Genomic DNA, 21759 nt, shown 5'->3' with positions numbered 1-21759 from the left:
TAGTATTTTTCCAGAGCAAGAGGAAGGATAATCAAAGCCTAAACTTGATAAAAAGAACCAAGTAGTACTGTACTACTATACTGTATGTTAAGAAACTGGAAGGGCACAAACGAATCACCAACTGGTTCTAGTGTCTGAGTTGTAGTGATAGAAGAGTTTGGGGAATAAAAGGTCATGAAAGTAGTTTTGTCTCTATTTTGGGGATACATTTTTTAGATTCCTAATATGCATTTATGTAACTGAAGTAATAAGACTAAGTCTGTAGACTCTTGTTTTAGTCTGCATGGAATTTGGCATTTGGCTGTTACAATATATCATCAATGCTTTAAATATGAAGGTTGACAACTTTTTCTTTTCCAGCCTAGCTGTCCATCCTGACCGGATCACCATAGCAACAGGTCAGGTTGCAGGTACCTCTAAGGATGGAAAAGTGAGCAAACCTTTTGTTTACAGTAACATGCTCATATTTCACAAGACATATTATTGTATTGTAGTTAGTGGTATATTAGCTCTGTGCAGTAGTTAAATTATCCTTGAATTTTAAAAATTAAAAATGCAAAGCATTATATTCTTAATTTGACAGAAGCTAATTGAATGATGCCAAGGTAGCCAATGGAATTGTCAAGTTCCATCAGCTAGTTCCATTTTCTGATGCCGTCTGTCCGTCTCTGACTCTCCAGCTCCATTTCTTACAGAGAACACGAGGAGGTTTGGAAGTGGGCTCCAGAGGAAAGATGGGACCATAAGATCCAAAATTTTGATAGCTGTGTTTGTCTTGTTTTTAAAAATAATCCACACTGTTATTTGAAAGGAGCTAAGTTTTCTTTAAGGGTTAGTTTTATTTATTAATGATCAATAAGAGATCAAGAGTAATAATTGGGCCTGATACAGCATTAAAACGTCAGTTAACTTAAAAGTTTTATACACACACACATTTTAGAATTTGGCCTTCATTTATTAGTCTATTGTATACATAGAATAAATTCTGTGCAATTCTTCCTAATTGCTTTGAGGTAATATTTTTAATTAACTCATATTTACAGGGACTGCCCTCTAGTGGATATAAGAAGCATTTAGGTCTCCATCATATTGAGCAATGTACTCTATTATCTTTGTATTACTGTAAGTGATTGTTAGGAGAGAACTTTAAACATGTACCTTTGACGTGCAAATAATTTTAATTATTCATATACTGAATTGATTTTAAGCTAAACAAAGATGGTTCTGACCAATGTTATAAAAAGGGAGACTAATAATAAAGTACTTTTCTATGGCCAACTTTCCACTGTTGTTGAAAGTAATCAGCCAGTAACTGATTTTCTTGTTTTTGTTTATTGTGCATTAGTAATTCGATACCAGCTAGAAACAGTATATTGTTTGCTGCAGTTAAGACTCTGTGACCTTGAAGCAGGACATGAAATGGGCTAATTGTAGATCTGATCTTGCAAGGTGCTTAACACCTCCCACTTAGTACTGGTCACCTGGGATTGGAGGATGCTCTTTGCCCTGCCAAATTAATCGCAATGACTAGGCATATGTGTGGCTATTACTGGGTCATTTGCAAGGCCATCTGTCATTATATAGCAGAAGAACTATGTTGGTGTTACCAATAATACTGATATTAAATGTTAATAACATGTGTTTTCAAGTATTCTCAAATTTTAAAAAATGCGGATACTCTTTCCCAAAAAAATTTTTCAGTTGCTTCTGCTTTAATTTTTTACAGCAATTACCACCCCATGTACGTGTTTGGGATTCTGTTACTTTGAATACACTGCATATCATTGGGATGGGCTTTTTTGACCGTGCTGTCACCTGCATTGCTTTTTCTAAGTCTGTAAGTAAATGCATGTATAAAGTGTTTGTGTGCTGAATGTATAGTTAAATTATTTAAAGTTTCATATACACAGCATTCTGAAAAAATTGAGAGCTAAATCTTTTACTACTCAAGCAAAACTCCACAGTTTACTTCCGTCTGTAGGATTTGGATCTAGTAATGTTTAATAACTTTTAGATTTGTACCTACGAATTTCTGAATTATTTTATAAATGATTTTTAAAATGTTTTGCTTCAGAATGGAGGAAGTAACCTTTGTTCCGTGGATGATTCAAATGACCATGTGCTTTCTGTATGGGACTGGCAGAAGGAAGAGAGGCTGGCAGATGTCAAGGTGTTGCAATAAGATATTTTGTGCAATAAAATGCTTGATTGTATGTAGATCTGAATTTTTGTGGTCAAATTTCTTTCTGTACCTTTTAATTCTTATTAGTGCTTTAATTTATAAAAGACAAAGAATATAAAGTACAGATATCTGAAATATTTCTTCTCATGGTTGAAAATACTGTGGGGGGCTTTTTGGAGGGAGGAAGAGAAGGGAAAGGGTCTTATTTTTGCTTTGCTGTCACACTCATGTTAGAGTTTATTAAGAAATTTTAAAAAGCAACTATAGGGATGTATAAGAGGGCATACAGAAAAGTGCTGTAAACAAATTTTAATTTGAGAGCTTCCTCTTAAGAATATCGGACACAATTTTTAAGACGTGGTTCAAATGTTTAGACATTAGAAAATGTTTTCACTTCAGCTCTTTCCTTCAAGACATTTTATCCAAAGTGCTTGTTATATCAGTGTGTTGTCACTTAAAGTAAAAAAATCAGCAAAAAAATTTCAAACCAAAAATGGTACATAATTATGTATCATAAGTTGATTAATTTGTCTAACAAGAAAACACTTGTAAATTAATCATTTTGTTTTATCTGTATTTTAAATTTTGATACATTGTTTCTTTCTTTCTTTTCAAGTGTTCTAATGAGGCGGTATTTACAACAGATTTTCATCCTACAGACACAAATATAATAGTTACATGTGGAAAATCACACCTTTACTTTTGGACGTTAGAAGGGAACTCCCTTATTAAAAAGCAAGGATTATTTGAGGTAAAGTAGTATATGCTCCTAACTTTTCTTTTATAGCAATGCTATATGCACACAGCAATAGAGTTTATTTAAGGCTGGAATGAATCAAAACAACATGGTAATTAAACCTGCTATTTTATAATATTGTATTTTGAACAGCATTTGTAATATATTATTACAGTACCCTAGCATAGCATGCAGCAGTCCTAGGTGGTTATCACTACAGTGAAGGTCAAAAAATAGTTTCCATTCTAGTCTCTACATTCTTGTTTTCACTTTCTCTTAATTTTCTCAAATTCCTTTTGGGTTGAAAGTTTCCATGTTTGGCCAGAGCCCAAAGGTGGTAGGGGTTTTTTCCCCCCCAAGGGTAATTTGAGAAATACAACTTGATTGAGTTGCAAATTTATGTAAACATGAATTTTCTTTCCCATATGTTCTTTTCAGATCTAAAGTTCTGCACATACATATTTCAAAACGAGACAAAGCTAAAAATTCCATTCTTAGTCTATTTTGTAAATATCATTTTTACTTAAAGGTCTTGCTTTTAAAAAAGTAGGTCTGAACTCCACTTTGATTTTTGCATTTCCATTTGCATGCATAGTTACTACAGTTGCAAGCACAAATAAAATGTTTCTGCAGTGTGTACAGATGGCTACTATGGTGTCTAGTTAACCCTTGCTTGTTTAAATTATCTGACTTGAATGTGCAATCAAAGTAACTGCATAAAGAAATGTCAGCATGCATCCTGTGTGTGTAAAGGGGATGGATTACTAAAATTCTATTATGTTTAACTATATTACATTCCCCTTTTTTCTGCACCTCAGCTTAACTCCTTGCTGAAGCACAGGCCAGATTTCTGTCTTTGTGTAATGCTTTCTGAAAAGTACTGAAAAGTTAAATCTCAGGGCTGAGCATAATGGGGCATATGAACGTTTAGCATATCTGGCACATAAATACCTTGCAACGCCAGCTTCAGCAGTGCCATGTGTACACTTGTTCTCACTTTCAGGTGACATTGTAAATAAGAAGCGGGCTGCATTATCTCTTGTAAATGTAAAGCAACTTGTTTGTCTTAGTGATTGGCTGAACAAGAAGTAGGACTGAGTGGACTTGTAGGCTCTAAAGTTTTACATTTTTTTTTGTTTTTGAGTGCAGTTATTTAAAAAAAATTCTACATTTCATGATAAAGAGATTGCACTACGGTACTGGTATGAGGTAAATTGAAAAATACTGTTTCTTTTGTTTCTCTTTTTTACAGTGCAGATATTTGTAATCAAAAATAATATAAAGTGAGCACTGTACACTTTCTATTCAGTGTTGTAACTGAAATCAATATAAAAATATGTATAATAAACTTAAATTGGTATTCTATTATTGATTAACAGTGCAATTAAAACTGCGATTAATCATGGCTATTTTTTTATCTCACAATTAATAAAAAAAAATAATTGTTTGACAACCCTACATTAAGTAGTAAATCCTTATACAGACTTCTTCACTTTGTTGCTGTTACATATATTTAAATGAAAGGATTTAACGTGACATTTACACTTCTATACTTTATTACACATATTCTCCTCTGATATTCTTTCAGAGATAACTTTTCAATCTCTGTATAGTGGTCATAATATGCAGTGTGTGTCACCTGGATTCTTCAGAGTCTGAGAGACTCTGTTCTTTTCTGAATGCTTTAAAGCCTTGTCAGCAAAAAAAAGTCTGGGGATCCTTACAGCTAGCAGCATTCCAGTCCTTGAGTTAATAGCTGATTGGTTTACTCAGCTGCTTGTGAAACAGGAATCTATAGCCTATATCCAAAGAGTTAGCCAGCCCTCACAGCCAGGGCCAGCTCCAGGCACCAGCTGAGCAAGCAGGTGCTTGGGGTGGCTAAGGGGAAGGGTTGGCACGTTGGGCTCTTCGGCGGCAATTCGGCGGAGGGTCCCTCAGTCCCTCTCGGAGGGAAGGGCCTGCTGCCGAATTGCCGCCGAAGAAGAAAGCGGGCGGTAGAGCTGCCGTGGATTGCGATTGCGCCTTTTTTTTTTTCACCACTTGGGATGGCAAAAATCCTGGAGCTGGCCCTGCTCACATCAGACATTTCTCTTCGTCCTGCTGAGCCCAGGCAATCAGCCATAGAATCGTAGAATCATAGAATATCAGAGTTGGAAGGGACCTCAAGAGGTCATCTAGTCCAACCCCCTGCTCAAAGCAGGACCAATTCCCAGCTAAATCATCCCAGCCAGGGCTTTGTCAAGCCGGGCCTTAAAAACCTCCAAGGAAGGAGACTCCACCACCTCCCTAGGTAACACATTCCAGTGTTTCACCACCCTCCTAGTGAAATAGTTTTTCCTGATATCCAACCTGGACCTCCCCCACTGCAACTTGAGACCATTGCTCCTTGTTCTGTCATCTGCCACCACTGAGAACAGCCGAGCTCCATCCTCTTTGGAACCCCCCTTCAGGTAGTTGAAGGCTGCTATCAAATCCCCCCTCATTCTTCTCTTCTGGAGACTAAACAATCCCAGTTCCCTCAGCCTCTCCTCATAAGTCATATGCTCCAGACCCCTAATCATTTTTGTTGCCCTCCGCTGGACTCTTTCCAATTTTTCCACATCCTTCTTGTAGTGTGAGGACCAAAACTGGACACAGTATTCCAGATGAGGCCTCACCAATGTCGAATAAAGGGGAACGATCACGTTCCTCGATCTGCTGGCAATGCCCCTACTTATACAGCCCAAAATGCCGTTAGCCTTCTTGGCAACAAGAGCACACTGTTGACTCATATCCAGCTTCTCGTCCACTGTGACCCCTAGGTCCTTTTCTGCAGAACTGCTACCTAGCCATTCGGTCCCTAGTCTGTAGCAGTGCATGGGATTCTTCCGTCCTAAGTGCAGGACTCTGCACTTGTCCTTGTTGAACCTCATCAGGTTTTTTTCGGCCCAATCCTCTAATTTGTCTAGGTCCCTCTGTATCTGATCCCTACCCTCTAGTGTATCTACCACGCCTCCTAGTTTAGTGTCATCTGCAAACTTGCTGAGAGTGCAGTCCACACCATCCTCCAGATCATTAATAAAGATATTAAACAAAACCGGCCCCAGGACCGACCCTTGGGGCACTCCGCTTGAAACCGGCTGCCAACTAGACATGGAGCCATTGATCACTACCCGTTGAGCCCGACGATCTAGCCAGCTTTCTATCCACCTTACAGTCCATTCATCCAGCCCATACTTCTTTAACTTGGCGGCAAGAATACTGTGGGAGACCGTATCAAAAGCTTTGCTAAAGTCAAGGAATAACACATCCACTGCTTTCCCCTCATCCACAGAGCCAGTTATCTCATCATAGAAGGCAATTAGGTTAGTCAGGCACAACTTCCCCTTCGTGAATCCATGCTGACTGTTTCTGATCACTTTCCTCTCCTCTAAATGTTTCATAATTGATTCCTTGAGGACCTGCTCCATGATTTTTCCAGGGACTGAGGTGAGGCTGACTGGCCTGTAGTTCCCCGGATCCTCCTCCTTCCCTTTCCCAAAGATGGGCACTACATTAGCCTTTCTCCAGTCATCTGGGACCTCCCCCGATCGCCATGAGTTCTCAAAAACAATGGCTAATGGCTCTGCAATCTCACCCGCCAACTCCTTTAGCACCCTCGGATGCAGCGCATCCGGCCCCATGGACTTGTGCACGTCCAGTTTTTCTAAATAGTCCCGAACCACTTCTTTCTCCACAGAGGGCTGGTCACCTTCTCCCCATGCTGTACTGCCCACTGCAGCAATCTGGGAGCTGACCTTGTGCGTGAAGACAGAGGCAAAAAAATCATTGAGTACATTAGCTTTTTCCACATCCTCGGTCACTAGGTTGCCTCCCTCATTCAGTAAGGGGCTCACACTTTCCTTGATTTTCTTCTTCTTGCTAACATACCTGTAGAAACCCTTCTTGTTACTCTTAACATCTCTTGCTAACTGCATCTCCAAGTGTGATTTGGCCTTCCTGATTTCACTCCTGCATGCCTGAGCAATATTTTTATACTCCTCCCTGGTCATTTGTCCAATCTTCCACTTCTTGTAAGCTTCTTTTTTGCGTTTAAGATCAGCAAGGATTTCACTGTTTAGCCAAGCTGGTCGCCTGCCATATTTACTATTCTTTCTACACATCGGGATGGTTTGTTCCTGCAACCGCAATAAGGATTCTTTAAAATACAGCCAGCTCTCCTGGACCCCTTTTGCCCTTCATATTATTCTCCCAGGGGATCCTGCCCATCTGTTCCCTGAGGGAGTCAAAGTCTGCTTTTCTGAAGTCCAGGGTCCGTATTCTGCTGCTCTCCTTTCTTCCTTGTGTCAGGATCCTGAACTCGACCATCTCATGGTCACTGCCTCCCAGATTCCCATCCACTTTTGCTTCCCCTACTAATTCTTCCCTGTTTGTGAGCAGCAGGTCAAGAAAAGCTCTGCCCCTAGTTGGTTCCTCCAGCACTTGCACCAGGGCTGTCTTTAACTTCTATATTTATAACCTTCCCTTCCCGCCCCCCAAGTTCTGATTGACTAAGCTCTCAAATGATGAGTATGTGTGGGACCTGCAAAACTTACTCCTGGGGGAATTCTGCACATCTGCAGATGTGCAGAATTCCTCTGTCCACATAATTTTGTATTTTCCCGCATAAAATACATTCTGCTCAAGAAGTGCTGCTGTTCCACCTTTGCCCACCAGAGGACACTGTGGCACCAGAACAGCTAGCTGCAAGAATGCAGCTGGCTGTTCTGGCACACGGCTGCTACTCTGAAATCTGGCATCATAGTGGCCTCTGGTGGGCAAAAGGCAGACTGCATCATTTCTGGAACAGAATGTATTTTCTGTGGGGGGGGAAATATTCTCTGCCCAGTGCTGCAGAATTCCCCCAGGAGTAGAAGTTCATCACAGCACCCTGCCCACGGAGCCAGGTTAGGACAGAGCGAAGCACCCAGGGCTGCTGGGGGATCATAAACTGGGGTTCAGAATGGCTAGTGGGGGGACAGACTGGGGCATGGACTCAGGAGGTAGTGGGGTGACAGAATTGAGCCTGGAGATGGGGGAGAGGAGTTGCAGAGACATATGGGGATAGGGGTGGAGGGACAGGCAAATGTGCCTGATTGAATAGGAGGGGCTTGGGGTTAGCCAGGGTCTGCATGGGGGAGGTTTTCCAATTCCCTAACAATCCCCGCCCAAAAAACCTTCTCGCACACACACCCAACACCCTCCAGGTTCACTCCTAGGCTCCTTCCCTCTCCCTCAGCTCTTCCATTACTCCTGACTCTCCCAAGCGTTGCACTGCTTCTGACACATGCAGGAAATACTGTTCTGTATTGTAATTTAAATGAATTACTCAAAGTTCTGTATTAATATGCCTAGTAAGGAATTTGTCAAAAAAATTTTACTAGACTCTTTATTTTTGGTCTGTATTGTTACAGACATACTTGCTGACAGAGATTTTGAAATAAATTACCCAAATAATTGAAACTGGCATGATTATATTATGTTATTTTGACAAATAAAATATGCAGAATTTTGAAGAATTTTCAAATAGTATGTGCAGAATTTTTAATTTTTTGGAGCAGAATTCCCCCAGGAGTAAAAACTGCTTGCCCTAAATGAAAACGTCTTATACAGCTTCACAAACAGCTACAGAGCATGCTTAGTAACTGCCTTGCCCTACTTCTGGATGTTTCAATGCCCTCTAGCTGAGTTTCTCTAGACCTGTGCACAAAACATAGCATATTCAGAAAAAAAATCCATGTCTCCTCCCCACTGCTTCTCTCCCTTTCTTTGGGCTAATTTTTTTTTTCAAATGCTGCAGTATAAATCATGTGGGCTATACATGTTCCAGTGTTTAACATGTTCTACTTTTTAAAATCTGTCTCCTTAAGCAAGCCAAGTTGAAGAAAATTATTCAAGTAATTGTAAAGTTATAAACATTTTAAAGTTGGAACTCTTAAATATGTGCCTTGACATTTTCTGTTTTCATTTTTAAATGCATTTTTAAGGATAGCCTCAGTTAAGCTGAGAAAGTATAACAGATGCATTTGTTACTTCCAGAACAAATATACCTGGAGCACCTACGCCTCACAGAACTTCCTCGTTGTTCTTCAAAGAAATCTCAAAAAGAACAGGAGTACTTGTGGCACCTTAGAGACTAACAAATTTATTAGAGCATAAGCTTTCGTGGACTACAGCCCACTTCCAGTCCATGAAAGCTTATGCTCTAATAAATTTGTTAGTCTCTAAGGTGCCACAAGTACTCCTGTTCTTTTTGCGGATACAGACTAACACGGCTGCTACTCTGAAAGAAATCTCAAGCTTTTCTGACAGTGTTTGCAGAACTTAATTTCTGAAGGCCTCTAGTAGCTCCTGCTTTTTTTTTTCAGATGAATAAAAAGAAAATATTACAGTATTAATATTAGGACTAAATTGAATTAAATACATACAGCTAAAAGGAATGGACTGTGTGTTGCTGTAAATGTACTAATTCTCTACCATACAGAAACAAGAGAAGCCAAAGTTTGTCCTGTGTGTGACCTTTTCTGAAAATGGTGATACAATTACAGGAGACTCAAGTGGAAACATCTTAGTCTGGGGAAAAGGTAAAACAAGACAGATTATAACACTGCATTGTATACTACATTGAAATAGAACTGTTTATTTTCCTTCAAGTGATTGTGCACGTATACATTCCACTGTAAGTGTATCTGTGCCCAGTGCATTTGAGTCAGATAATTCTGACAGCAGTACCACTAGGCAGCGCATGCAATCCTGCCTTCCTTGTGGTTATAGCCAAGGGCATAAAAGGGGCATGACCGCTGCCTCCTTCTCAGTTCCTTCTTATGGCAAGAACTGGAGCTCTCCATCACTCTTGAGCCTCGGTTAGCCAGCTTAGAAAGAGAATTTCTCACTTTGTATATAGTTATAATTCATTTACTATCGTTATAGTTTAGTAGGCAATTAGCTGACAGTGATTTTAGTGATTTTTGCCATGCAGAAATACCCCGGATTTAAACAGTGTGCCACATGCATGGCTGTTATCCCTGTCACTGATAAACATAACTGCTGCCTAATTTGTTAGTGTGGAAGAAAACAATCCTCACTCTGCGTTTGTTGGCAACAAGTCAGAGACAGTTTATTACGAGCAATTGCAAGAGAAGACTGCGGTCGGACAGGGGGATCCCCTGAGCTTAGGAGGATCTTCCCCTTACAAGCAGTATAAGACAAGTATTTATACCTTCCCGTTACATACATCAACGGCTAACGGTTCTCCTTTGTTTATACAAATTCCCTCCAGATGCCAGCTTATTTCAAGGTTTCTGCTTAAGTCAGCATTCCATCCTTATCAACTGAAAGCAAGGCGAAAACAGCATCTCCTACAACTCTTGTGTTGTTAGGGTTGGTTTCCTTTTGCCCAATCCTTAAGTGGTCTAAAGACATCTACCCCCAGATCCTCCTTTTTCTCTTACTTTTCTGCTTCCACATTAGGGAATTTCTCCTCCACATGTCTCGCCTAATCAGTTCCCTGTTCTCCATGAGATTTCTGTCTGAAGGTTCATCTTCTCTACAAGGCGATGTGTCCCTCTTCAGAGCCTGACCCTAACCACAAGAAAGTAGAGAGGTCCTCCACAAGGAGTGCCCCTCTGGTTGCCACAGCTCCAAAGCTTAGATCTTCCTGTCTTGCAGCTTCATCAAAGCTTTCAAAACTTTCTGAGGCTGATAGGCCACACTCCTAATCTCACAAAAAGTCCTGTGGTGCCAAGGTATGGGCCCAAGCACCAACACACTAGTGCCATCTGAGGTGGCATTATTGACTCCAGCAGGGCTGTTGGGACTGGTGCCATCTCTGTTACCAGAGAGATCTTCAACCCTGGCACTGTTGGATCCGGTACCAGCTCCTGCGGCTGGAAACTTACGTCTGTTGTTGGTGCCGTTAATGCCACAAGCCTTTCATGTGGCAAGAGATTTACTGTGTTTCCCTTTACTGTACTTACCTCTGCTGCATCAGCCAACTCTAACTGCAGCTGCTTCAGCTCTGTCTGCTCCTCCCTTAGTTCCATCAGCTCTTCCGGCACCTGCCACTACAGCTTCTGCATCTTCAGTCCAGTACACATTAGCATGGTCAACATCGACTCATCTTTCACCATTCTGTTCACCTTGTCTCCTCCTCTGGCACTGTTAGATACTTCTTCAATGTCAGTATTTTGGGGGCAACATCATGTATTTCCAGGGGGTGTTGGAGGTCTGGGCATAGGACTGATACCTCCATTTACTGAGGAGAGTTATATTTTCTCGTTGTTGGACTCTGACCATGAAAGACCTTTATCTCTAAGGTCTTTCAGATCTCTATGCAGGTCTTATTCTAGGGATACACAGCCCAGGGATCAAGATCACTACAATTATAAAGATGCCCCAGTATGGTGCCCTCCACCATGAGCACTACAAAAACTTGGGCCTTGTGGGCTTCTCCAAGGCTTTCTGGACCTCCACCAACTACACAATGCAGGAGGAGTCACCTTCTCCAGCTCCTGTAGCTACTTGTGAAGCTCCATGAAACCACAAGATCACCCCTTGACAGAATCCACAGACCAAGAGGTATCAACAGAGGAACCCCTGAATATTCCTCCTTGCATTTCTTCCTTTTCTCCAGAGGAGGCTATCACACTGGAGTCAACTTTACCTCCACCTGAAGACTTCAAGGTCTTTCAAGACCTCATGAGGAGAGTGGCTGCTTCCTTAGGAGTGCATGCAGAACTTGTGCAAAAGAACCTGCACAAACTATTAAATATGCTGCAGACTCCAATCCCCCCAGGAGGGGTTGTCCTTCCTATTAACCAATGCCTACTGGAACCAAGCCCTTTGGCAGACACCAGCTTCAATTCATTGGTGGATAGATGATATCAGGTTCCCCAACAAGAATATGATTATTTTTTCATTCACCCTACAACAGATTCCTTAGTTATTACTGTGGCAAATGAACTATCGAGGCAGTCATTCCCCAATGCTACCCCAAAGACAGTTTAAGAGATTGAATTTACATGGTTGAAAGGCTGCACCACTGTAAGTCTTCAAATGAGAATCCCAAATTATCAAGCTTTATTGGCAAAGTATTCCTTTATTATTTGGTCTGCAATTTCTAAATATGTAGACAAGTTACCAGGGGATTATAAAGAGCAGTTCTTGGCCATAGTCACTGAAGGTCATCTCATTGCTCAGACGTCTCTCCAAGTGGCTACTGACTCATGTGACACATCTTCACATTCAGTTGTGACAGCCATCTCCCTGAGGTGTTCTTCTTGGTTGCAGACCTCTGGAATCCCAAGGGAACTACAAAATACAATAGAAGACTTGCCCTTGAGGGTACTAAGTTCTTCTTCCAGAAGACTGACAATGCTGTATGTTAAAAGATTCCCATTCCACTCTTCGCTCTCTGAGGGTCTATACCCCAGTGAGGAAGATGAAATAGTTGACCACAAGCATAACATAGGTTTTACTATCACTTGAGACCTCAGATTTCTCTACGTGGAAATCACACATCAGTTTCATCCACAGCAGGCCCTTCTCACCAGATGTCAGCTTTGAAACAGTCATTTTAACGTCACACTCGAGGACAGCATATCAAGTGTAAACCATCTCAAAAATTTTGATCCCCCTCCATTTGGAAACCAGCTATCTTCCTTCTACAGTGCATGGACAGGAATATCCTCAGATAGTTGGGTTCTCAGCACTGTTGTAAAGGAACAATATGTTATCCAGTTCAATTCCCTTCCCTTCATCAACACACCTTCCCTGTGCCTTTTCAGGGACTCATCTCACGGGGTGCATTAATACAAGAAGTACAGTCTCTTTTTGGATCTGGAAGCAATAGAGGGAGTTCTCATCAACACAGATGGAAAGGCTTTTGTTCCTGCTACTTCCTGATCCCCCAAAAGAAAGATGGTCTTTGACCCATCCCAGATCCAATAAACTTGAACAGGGGATCAGGAAAATCCAGTTCAGGATGGTTACCTTGCATGTATTAGCCTTTTCTTGGAAATGGAGGACTGGTATGCTGCCCTCATTTTGCAAGGCACATACTTTAATAGAATCATAGAAATGTAGGGCTGTAAGGGACCTCAAAAGGTCATCTAGTCTAGCCTCCCGCACTGATGTAGGAACAAGTAAACCTAGACCATCCCAGACAGGTGTTTGTCTAACCTGTTCTTAAAAACCTCCAGTGACAGGGATTCAACCATCTCCCTTAAGCATGGTCCAGTGCTTAACTGTCCTTATAGTTAGAAAGTTTTTTTTCCTAATAACTAACCTAAATTTCCTTTGCTGCTGATTAAGCCGATTTCTTTTTGTCCTACCTTCAGTGGACATGGAGAACAATTGAGGACTGTCCTCTTTATGACAGCTCTTAATATATTTGAGGACTGTTATGGGGTGTGTTTCTCTCCCCTCCGCCCCAGTCTTCTTTTCTTAAGACTAAACATGCCAAGATTGTTCTAACCTTTCCTCATAGGTCAGGTTTACCAAACCTTTTATAATTTTTGTAGCACTCTTCTGGAGTTTATAGTGTGCCGCCCGAACTGGACACCGTGCTTCCAGCTGTGGCCTTACCAGTGCCAAATAGAGCGGGAGAGTTACCTCCCATGTCTCACATATAACATTCTTGTTAATACACCACAGAATATTATTAAGCCTGTTTTGCAATTGCAACAGATAGTGGGTCAAAAACTGAATATGAGTCAACTATACCCCCCCCCCCTCCAGATCACTTTCTGCTTAGCCACTTAGTCCCCATTTTGTATTAGTACTTCCTCCGGATTATAGTACTTTGCACTTGTCTTTATTGAATTTCAGACCAATTCTCCAATTTGTCCAGGTCATTTTGAATTCTAATCCTGCCCTTCAAAGTGCTTGCAACCCCTCCCAGCTTGATGTCATCACAGATTTTGTAAGCATATGCAGCACTCCATTATCCAAGTCACTTAAGAAAATATTGAATAGTATCTAATTCAGGACAGACCCCTGTGGGACTCACTAGATACATCCTCTCAGTTTTACAGTGAACCATTGATAGTTTACTAAGGCTACGTTTTAGTCACGGGTAGTTTTAGTAAAAGTCATGGACAGGTCATGGGCCATAAACAAAAATTCACGGGCTAAAACTTGGGCAGGGAGCTGCAGGTGCTCTGGCAGGGGTGGTCCAGGGCCGCTGCAGGTGCTGGTGGAGGAAGGGTTGGCAGGGGTTTTGTATCCGGCTCTGTGTCCCTGCAGCTCCTAGGCAGCGGAGGAGCCAGGACAGGAGCTCCGCTGCTCCTGCCACAAGCGCCGGCTGCCGCAAGCCCCATTGGCCGGGAATTACAGCCAATAGGAGCTGTGGGGGTGGGGCCTGCAGGCAGCATGCAGCACGGACACTCCCCAGCCCCTCCGCTGCCTAGGAGCTGCAGGGGGGCCATGCCAGTGGGAGTTGGGGAGCCCCCCACCGAGAAGTAAGTGCCCCCCTTCATTCCCCAACCTCCAGCCCCTAGCCCTGAGCCCCCTCCCACACACCCAAACTGCTGCTGCTGCTGCAGAAGTCAGAGGTCACAGAATCTGTGACAACCGTGACAGACTTGCAGCCTTAATAATTACTCTTGCAATCAGTTATGCACCCAAATTATAGTAATTTTATCTGGATCACATTTCTGTAGTTTTGTTATAAGAAGGTCATGTGGGATTGTGTCAAAGGGCTTACTAAAAATCAAGAAATATTATGTCTACTGCTTCAATCCAATCTACTAGGCCAGTTACCCTGTCAAAGAAGGAAATTAGGTTAGTTTGGCATGATTTTCTTCTTGACAAATCCATGTTGGTTATTACGTATTAACCTATAGTAGAATGTATATGTACACAATCACTCAAAAGAGAAAAAACAGTTACTTATCTGTTCTTTGAGATGTTTTGTGCACATATGCGTTCCACAACCCTCCCATCATCCCTGCTACTTTGGGCATTAGTTAGATGGTGGGTGTGAAGGAATGTAAAGGAAGGCAGCAGCTACATCTCTTTTATGCCTTTGACTTTGAGCATCAGGGGAGCAGGGGCACGTGCGCCACCTAGTGTTACTGCTGGCAAAAGTCTGACTCGAGTGCATTGGGCACACATACACCCAGGGCCGCTGAGAGCAGGTTCAGGCCCCAGTGAAAAAAAATTTTCGGGACCCCCAGCAAGGGCGGACCGGCTAAATGGGGCCGACAAGGGGGTAGGGAAGCCAGGCCCCAGGTCCCCTTCTGGACTGCCGGGCCCCGGTAATTTGTACCGGCTTTTCCCCCCCCCCCACCATCGGCCCTGCATACACCTATGGTCCACAAAACATCTCAAAGAACAATAGTTACTGTACAGGTAAATAACAGTTTTTTAAAGGTGTTGCTGTGAATTTTTAGGCAAAAATTACTACATTTTTAACAAAGGATAAACTTGACTTCTCTGGGGGCCTCTGCCAAAGTCTAATCAAATAGAATTTGATTTTCTGTTCCCAGGTTTTAGCAGCTGTATGTTTGGCAGTCATAGCACCATACTGAAATGTAATGTGCTCTCTGTATTCAAGTGTTAAATTGCAGAGCCCAAGATGAAAATAAAAACAAACTGCTATGCAGAGTGTTATGGATATTACTGACAAATAGGAGAAGTGGCAGAAAAAGTTTTTATTTAATCAAAATAAGTACAAGCTACAGTATGAACAGTATAGGTCTAGTTTCCTTATGGTGATCACATGTACTACTGAAGTTATGCCTGTGTATTGATAGGAGAGCAGGTCCCTTAATTAACAAAAAACCCTTGACAGATTATTTGAGGTGTCACAATAACAGTAGGCCTGAAAAGGTTACAGTGCTTTTATTTAGAACAGTTAGAACAACTAAAAATGACAATATGCTGCTGCTCTACTTATTAATCTGAATCTACAGTTTTAATCACAGAAACACCACCTCCATCAATTTCATTCTCTAATAAAATGTGAGAGTTAAACGGAGTGGCTCAGATTTTTAAGAAAACAATTGTGGATAGCTTCATGGTCCCTCACTAATTCTCTGTTTGAGATTTCTAGAAAGAAAAGCCTCTGTCTTAGGCTTCAGGCAGCAGCATTTGCATGAAGACAAACAGCAACAATACCCTAAGGATATTTACTGTTGGGGAGATAATGGGGTTAGGAGAACCCCCCAACAGGGTCTGCCAGCAAAGGGAGATGGGATATGAGTCATAGGCACCTCTGTTCCATCTCCCAAGAGACTGAAAATCAACTCTGTAGGGCAGAGGAGGAAGGGTTGGTGAAATCCCCAGGCAAGGAAGTATGAACTGAAACCCCAATGATCTACTCTTGTAGAGCTTTGCCCACCTGCGTGCTGTTGGTCAGCTCATCTCTGCTTCTACTTCTGCTCCTCACAGGCACTTTGTACTGCTGTTGGGGAAGACGGAGGAAATAGTATTTTAGCTCAGCTCCTTTCTCTCTTCTCTTTCCTCAGATCTCCACCAGTCATACCTCAAAGCAAGAGATTTGACACCCATCCATTCCAAGTAGAGTTAGACGGTCTGGGCTAGGAACTACACAGCTGTTTCCTCTCCCTTCCTCCCAGCTTTCCTTTTGTGCTGTTGGAAAGGGAGCGGGGGTAAACAGGTGGGCGGGCAGCAGCCAGTGGCTTTGCATAGGGAGTGCAGTGCTCAGGAGGTCAGTTTGAGTTAATGCTAGTTGGCCCACTAGTTTCTCCTATGGTCAGCAGCACTCTTCTTCCCCAAACAGACAATTTTAAATCTTTCTTGGGTGGTGGGAGGAGGTGGTAGTAGCAGAGGGAATACTTGCCCTTGCAAAGACTGCCTCACCTGGCCAATTCTTTTGGGACAGGCACAGGTGTTTTTTCCTTCCCCATCTCTGTGCTGCAGAGATTCTGATTTTTGCTGCTGTTTGAAGGCAAATATTGCTTCTACCTGCTTGTAATATCCTAAGTGGAAGGCTTTTCCCCTCCTAAAAACAGGAAACAGAGAAGAATGTTGTGATCCAAACAAATTCAATTTATCTGCAGTTAAAATAAATGATTAAAAAGCAAACAAACAATATCAGTTTAACAACTTATATTGGCCCCTCACTTTTTTAAGATGTAAGGATTGCTTAAAAAAACGTTACCCATGCTTGGTTGGAAAATGCAAGTTTAAATAATGGATTTGTTAATATTTTCTCCTTGTCGTTCACAATCATTGTGATTCTCAATTGCAAGTAAAACCTGTAAGTCAACGTAGTTGGGTATATGCCACTTAAGAGATTTACTCTTTGAGCTATGACACATATAACCATTGACTATAACTCCAGACTTGAGGTTGCTGTGAAAAATAAAGTAAAAATTATCCAATGAAATAAATATTTCAGTAATAACCTCTTTTCTTCATATGTCTAGGTACAAATAGAATAAGCTATGCACTTCAAGGAGCCCACGAGGGTGGCATTTTTGCACTTTGCATGCTGCGAGATGGTACACTAGTATCAGGAGGTGGAAAAGACAGAAAACTAATATCTTGGAATGGGAATTATCAAAAACTTCACAAGACTGAGGTGATATTACTGATCTTTAAATTTTACTTATTACTTTAAGTGGAAAATTAAAATGAACTTTCTTATGAACTGTGCTCCCTAAATCAGCACTCTTGTTTAGGACTCCTCATTCTGTGGCAGTCCCAGTCAAATCAATAAATAGAATATGATTCTTATCACTATAATGATACATTAACTGATTTGTTAAATAGTCTTTTTTAATGTAATACATCCATTCATTGGTAGGAAAGCACCTAATTAAATTTTGCTTATATAAATTCTGCCCTTCTTTGTCAAATTATTAATAGTGACAGGCATTTTTAAATTTCAGGTTATTACAGTGTTTGGCAATAGTAAATACTAAACTACTTTCACACGTTTTATTTTCCAAAACCAAGATGGTGATGATGATGGTTTTTATCACTTTCCATGCTTGGTCTTAGTCCAACGGTGAATTTTAACATTTTTTTACTAAAATTTCTTGAGCCATTATGTAGGAATTTGCAAATTCAAGCTTTATAGAGGAATAGTCCCAGTGAGTGCATTTGTTACATCTGAAAAAGCAAACAGAGTTATGTGACCATTTAGACACTATGTAAAGAGCATGATCAGAGGAAAACTGTATATTCTGGTGGGTGAAGTGTACTAGATGCTCTAGAGGCATTGCACATGCATTGGCAACTTGGGTAGTGTGTCAGTTTTCTAAATCAAGTAAGAACACCTGCTTTTGGGCTTTCCCTGACTTTAACTACTGAAAATGTTCAGACTTCCTGCTCTGTTATTCTCACCCTACCTCCCCACCCCCAATAATGTTTTTTTTTAATAATGGCTTATTATTAAATCATTTATTCTAGTCAAATTTTCCACATTGTTGAGCTCTGTGCACCAGATTGCACCGGAGTCTTCTAGAAAGCAGAAAGTTGGGTGCAATTAAAGCAGTGTACACTTGCAGAAGCAATAGATGCTGTACTTATGCAAAACCTGTCAGTACCTCCAAGAGCAGCTTAGGGATTTTTAATTTCTTTAAAAAAAGAAAAGGATTTTGTATACAAAAAGACTTGATCCAATATTAATATTTCACAATTTATAAAATGTGGTTGAATTAATTGCTATAGGAAACATAACATTTTCATTTGCTGACTTACTTGGTTTTAAAGTATCAGGGGGTAGCCGTGTTAGTCTGTATCTACTATGCTTTCACTCTATGCATCCGAAGAAGTGAGGTTTTTACTCACGAAAGCTTATGCCCAAATAAATCTGTTCGTCTTTAAGGTGCCACCAGACTCTTTGTTGTTTTTACTTGGTTTTAGTTGCACAGATTTTATGTCCTATTAGTGTAGATGCCTTTTTGTTTAGTATTATCAGGGCCGGCTCCAGCATTTCTGCCGCCCCAAGCACAAAAATAAAATAAAAAGCCGCAATCGGCGGAGGGAGTGAGAGACCTGCTGCCCCGGAATTGCCACACATGCTGCCCCTCTCCCTGGGCCGCCCCAAGCACCTGCTTGTTAAGCTGGTGCCTGGAGCTGGCCCTGAGTATTATATAAATTATTGTAGCTCTATTGAAGTCAGTGGAGCTATGACAGTTTGCACCAGCCGAGGATCTGCCCATGGTGTCCTCTATTCTTTTATATTAAATTGTATAGCCCTGTATTTGACCAGACTCAGAGCTGTGTGACTGCTTTAAAAAAATCCATTTGTAAGGCCATATATCTTGAAATAAATACTTAAAACAACAGATTAACACTTGAGAAACCATTTTGTACCATCTGACTTACCAGTCCATTTATCTATTATGATCACAGATTCCAGAGCAGTTTGGTCCAATAAGAACAGTAGCAGAAGGGAAAGGTGATGTTGTATTGATAGGCACTACTAGAAACTTTGTTCTACAAGGCACTCTATCAGGAGACTTTTTTCCAATTACCCAGGTGAGCTGTTTCCTCGCAAACTAATAAAAAGCATTAATGTTTTAAAATATGTAAGCGCAATAATATAACTTGTCTAATGTTATGAAAATACAGAACTATTTAATTAATTTACTAGCACAGTGACTTCAGCAATAAAGAAACTGATCAAATAAGTACATATCGAAACTCAGCAGAATTTCTGAAGGCTTATTTATACAGTAAGCTAATTCTAATCACATTAATTGGGAAGAATTAAACTTCATTAAAGGTGTTAACTAGGATGTTACTGTCCATCATCTGAAGAAACTTTGTTTGTATTTGTATAGGGTCACACTGATGAGCTATGGGGACTAGCCATCCATCCCTCTAAACCTCAGTTTTTCACTTGTGGACATGACAAACACATTACTCTCTGGGATGCTACCAGTCATCGTCCTGTCTGGAACAAAATTATAGAGGTATATACTATTAAGCCCACACTCTTCTCTTTCATAGAATAAAGCTTTTCAAATAAGTTAATTTAAAAAAATGTTTGTTAGATTATAAAAGGAGGGGAAGAATCAGTGAGATAGTATATACTTTAACTTTTTGAAAATGTTTGTACAATTCTAAAACCTGTAGTAGTGTTAAGCCAAACATTCTAAACCACTGACCCTTTTGCTAACCCAAAGCTAACTTGGCTGTGGTATAATACAAAAAGTATACTGTGCTTTAGGCACTTATTTTATTCAGAAGAAAAATCACAAAACTGAAACTGGAAGACATTTGGCATTTTATCATTTTTGAGAAGTGGCAGATGTGCCCAGCCTAATAATTATTTGTCTATATGAAGCAGCAATGCACACTATGGGGGATTTCTAAAGCTCACTGACGTGTTGCACATTAATTGGTCTCTATAGACCCTGCTATCTAATGCTAAGTGCACTAAGGAATGTTTGGTACACAGCCACAGGCTCTACACAGATCTGTCAATGCTACAACATGTTAGTGCACTTTAGAAATCACACCCATGTAGCACACATTACCCCATTGTGTAGACAAGCCGTAAGTCTTCAAACTAATTTCTACCCTCCTCCCCTCTCTGGTATGCAACTTTTGTTCTATGGATATTGAGGGAGTATATTGATGCAGGGTCTAAATTTCTTACTTGTACTTATAAGTTAGGTCACCTAATTCTGCATTTGGGAACTCATATTAGTTATGTTATAATGTATCTATTTTTGAGCACTTAAAAGAAGAAATAAGTACTGATTTAGTCCTTTTTTAATGCCTGGTATAGCTTGTTTCCTTTTCAACAATCTAGATAGAGAAGATAGCACTCAAGGGAGGTTAGTGCTGTTTATAGGAAACAAGCTACGGATTCTGCTCCTCAGCTATGGAAATCCACCATCACAACTACCCAGCAGTCTGTATTTATAATCTTCTTTTTAAAGTAAACAGAGAGTAGATTCTTCATATGAGCCATATAGTGTCCTGTGGTGACTTAAGCTACTTCTCAATTTTCCCTTCTTGCCCACTTTCACAGGTCAGGGCAACTACACTTGCATTCCCTCTCCACAATCCACGTAGGGCACCCACTTAAAGATTACTGGATCCCAGCCATCACCTCTCTTGGTGAGAGACTCGTGTCTCTCTGCCTCCTGACTTGGGTGGTAAGGCTGCACAGCTTTCTGATTTACACTGATATTCCCAGCAAGCCAGACTACCTAAAAGGCCAGCATCTGCTCTTTGCTTTCTCTCCAAAGACTATGACCAGAGCAATTGTCAGTAGTTATAAATTACCACACAGTCCTTTACAAGTGAGCACATTGATTCTTAAGGTGAAAGCATTACAAAAAAAACCCATGTTAAAAACAATAAAAGAACCTACATGCATGCTAAAAAATTTACCAGAGATTACCCAACTCCAGCCTTGGGCTCTGGTAGGTGTCAGTCCCTCAAAACCTACAACTGGGTTTTCCTTGTGATTACAAGTTCATAACTGTCTTAGATTCAGAACCAGAACCAAGGCAGGCAGAGAAGCTGTTTCTTTATACAGCTTGGAGCCTTTGATCTTGGTCTTTGGTGACAGGTAAACAGCAGACAAAGACCCTCTCCTCAGAGTGTAGTTTCAACAGGCTAGATTTTTGCATAAATGGAGTTGGGCAATTTGCATTAACCTCTCCCAAGGGTATCCCAGGAAATCCACTTAACACTTATTGTCCCAAAAGTCCATTCTGGCTACAAAATTTTCAATATACTCCTTTGAACTCCCAGCCCTCACATCACATGTTTCCCCAAAGGTTATATTCAATCCCATTCCAGGACCACACAAATAGGTAACCTTAATACACTAAGGTTTTTTAGTAATATTGCAGGAAATTTCCATATCTGTAATACCCTCCATAAA

General features: G+C 40.9%; 1 protein-coding gene across 3 annotated transcripts in view; it reads left to right on the top strand.

The window, feature by feature from the left end:
• EML1 (EMAP like 1) overlaps positions 1-21759 on the top strand; it is a 183965-nt gene that overhangs the window by 149378 nt on the left and 12828 nt on the right. For all 3 annotated transcript variants that reach the window (XM_034768149.1, XM_034768148.1, XM_034768147.1), the window contains 8 exons: positions 361-430; positions 1727-1837; positions 2075-2170; positions 2799-2933; positions 9421-9520; positions 17330-17484; positions 19266-19391; positions 19697-19828. In XM_034768149.1, the coding sequence (XP_034624040.1) occupies positions 361-430; positions 1727-1837; positions 2075-2170; positions 2799-2933; positions 9421-9520; positions 17330-17484; positions 19266-19391; positions 19697-19828 (925 nt within the window). The remainder of the gene's footprint in view (positions 1-360; positions 431-1726; positions 1838-2074; positions 2171-2798; positions 2934-9420; positions 9521-17329; positions 17485-19265; positions 19392-19696; positions 19829-21759) is intronic.

This window comes from Trachemys scripta, chromosome 4 (genome assembly GCF_013100865.1).
Source record: "Trachemys scripta elegans isolate TJP31775 chromosome 4, CAS_Tse_1.0, whole genome shotgun sequence".
NCBI classification, from domain to species: Eukaryota; Metazoa; Chordata; order Testudines; family Emydidae; genus Trachemys; species Trachemys scripta.
The sequence above is the reverse complement of the archived record's forward strand: the minus strand, read 5'-3'. Positions and strand labels throughout refer to the sequence as shown.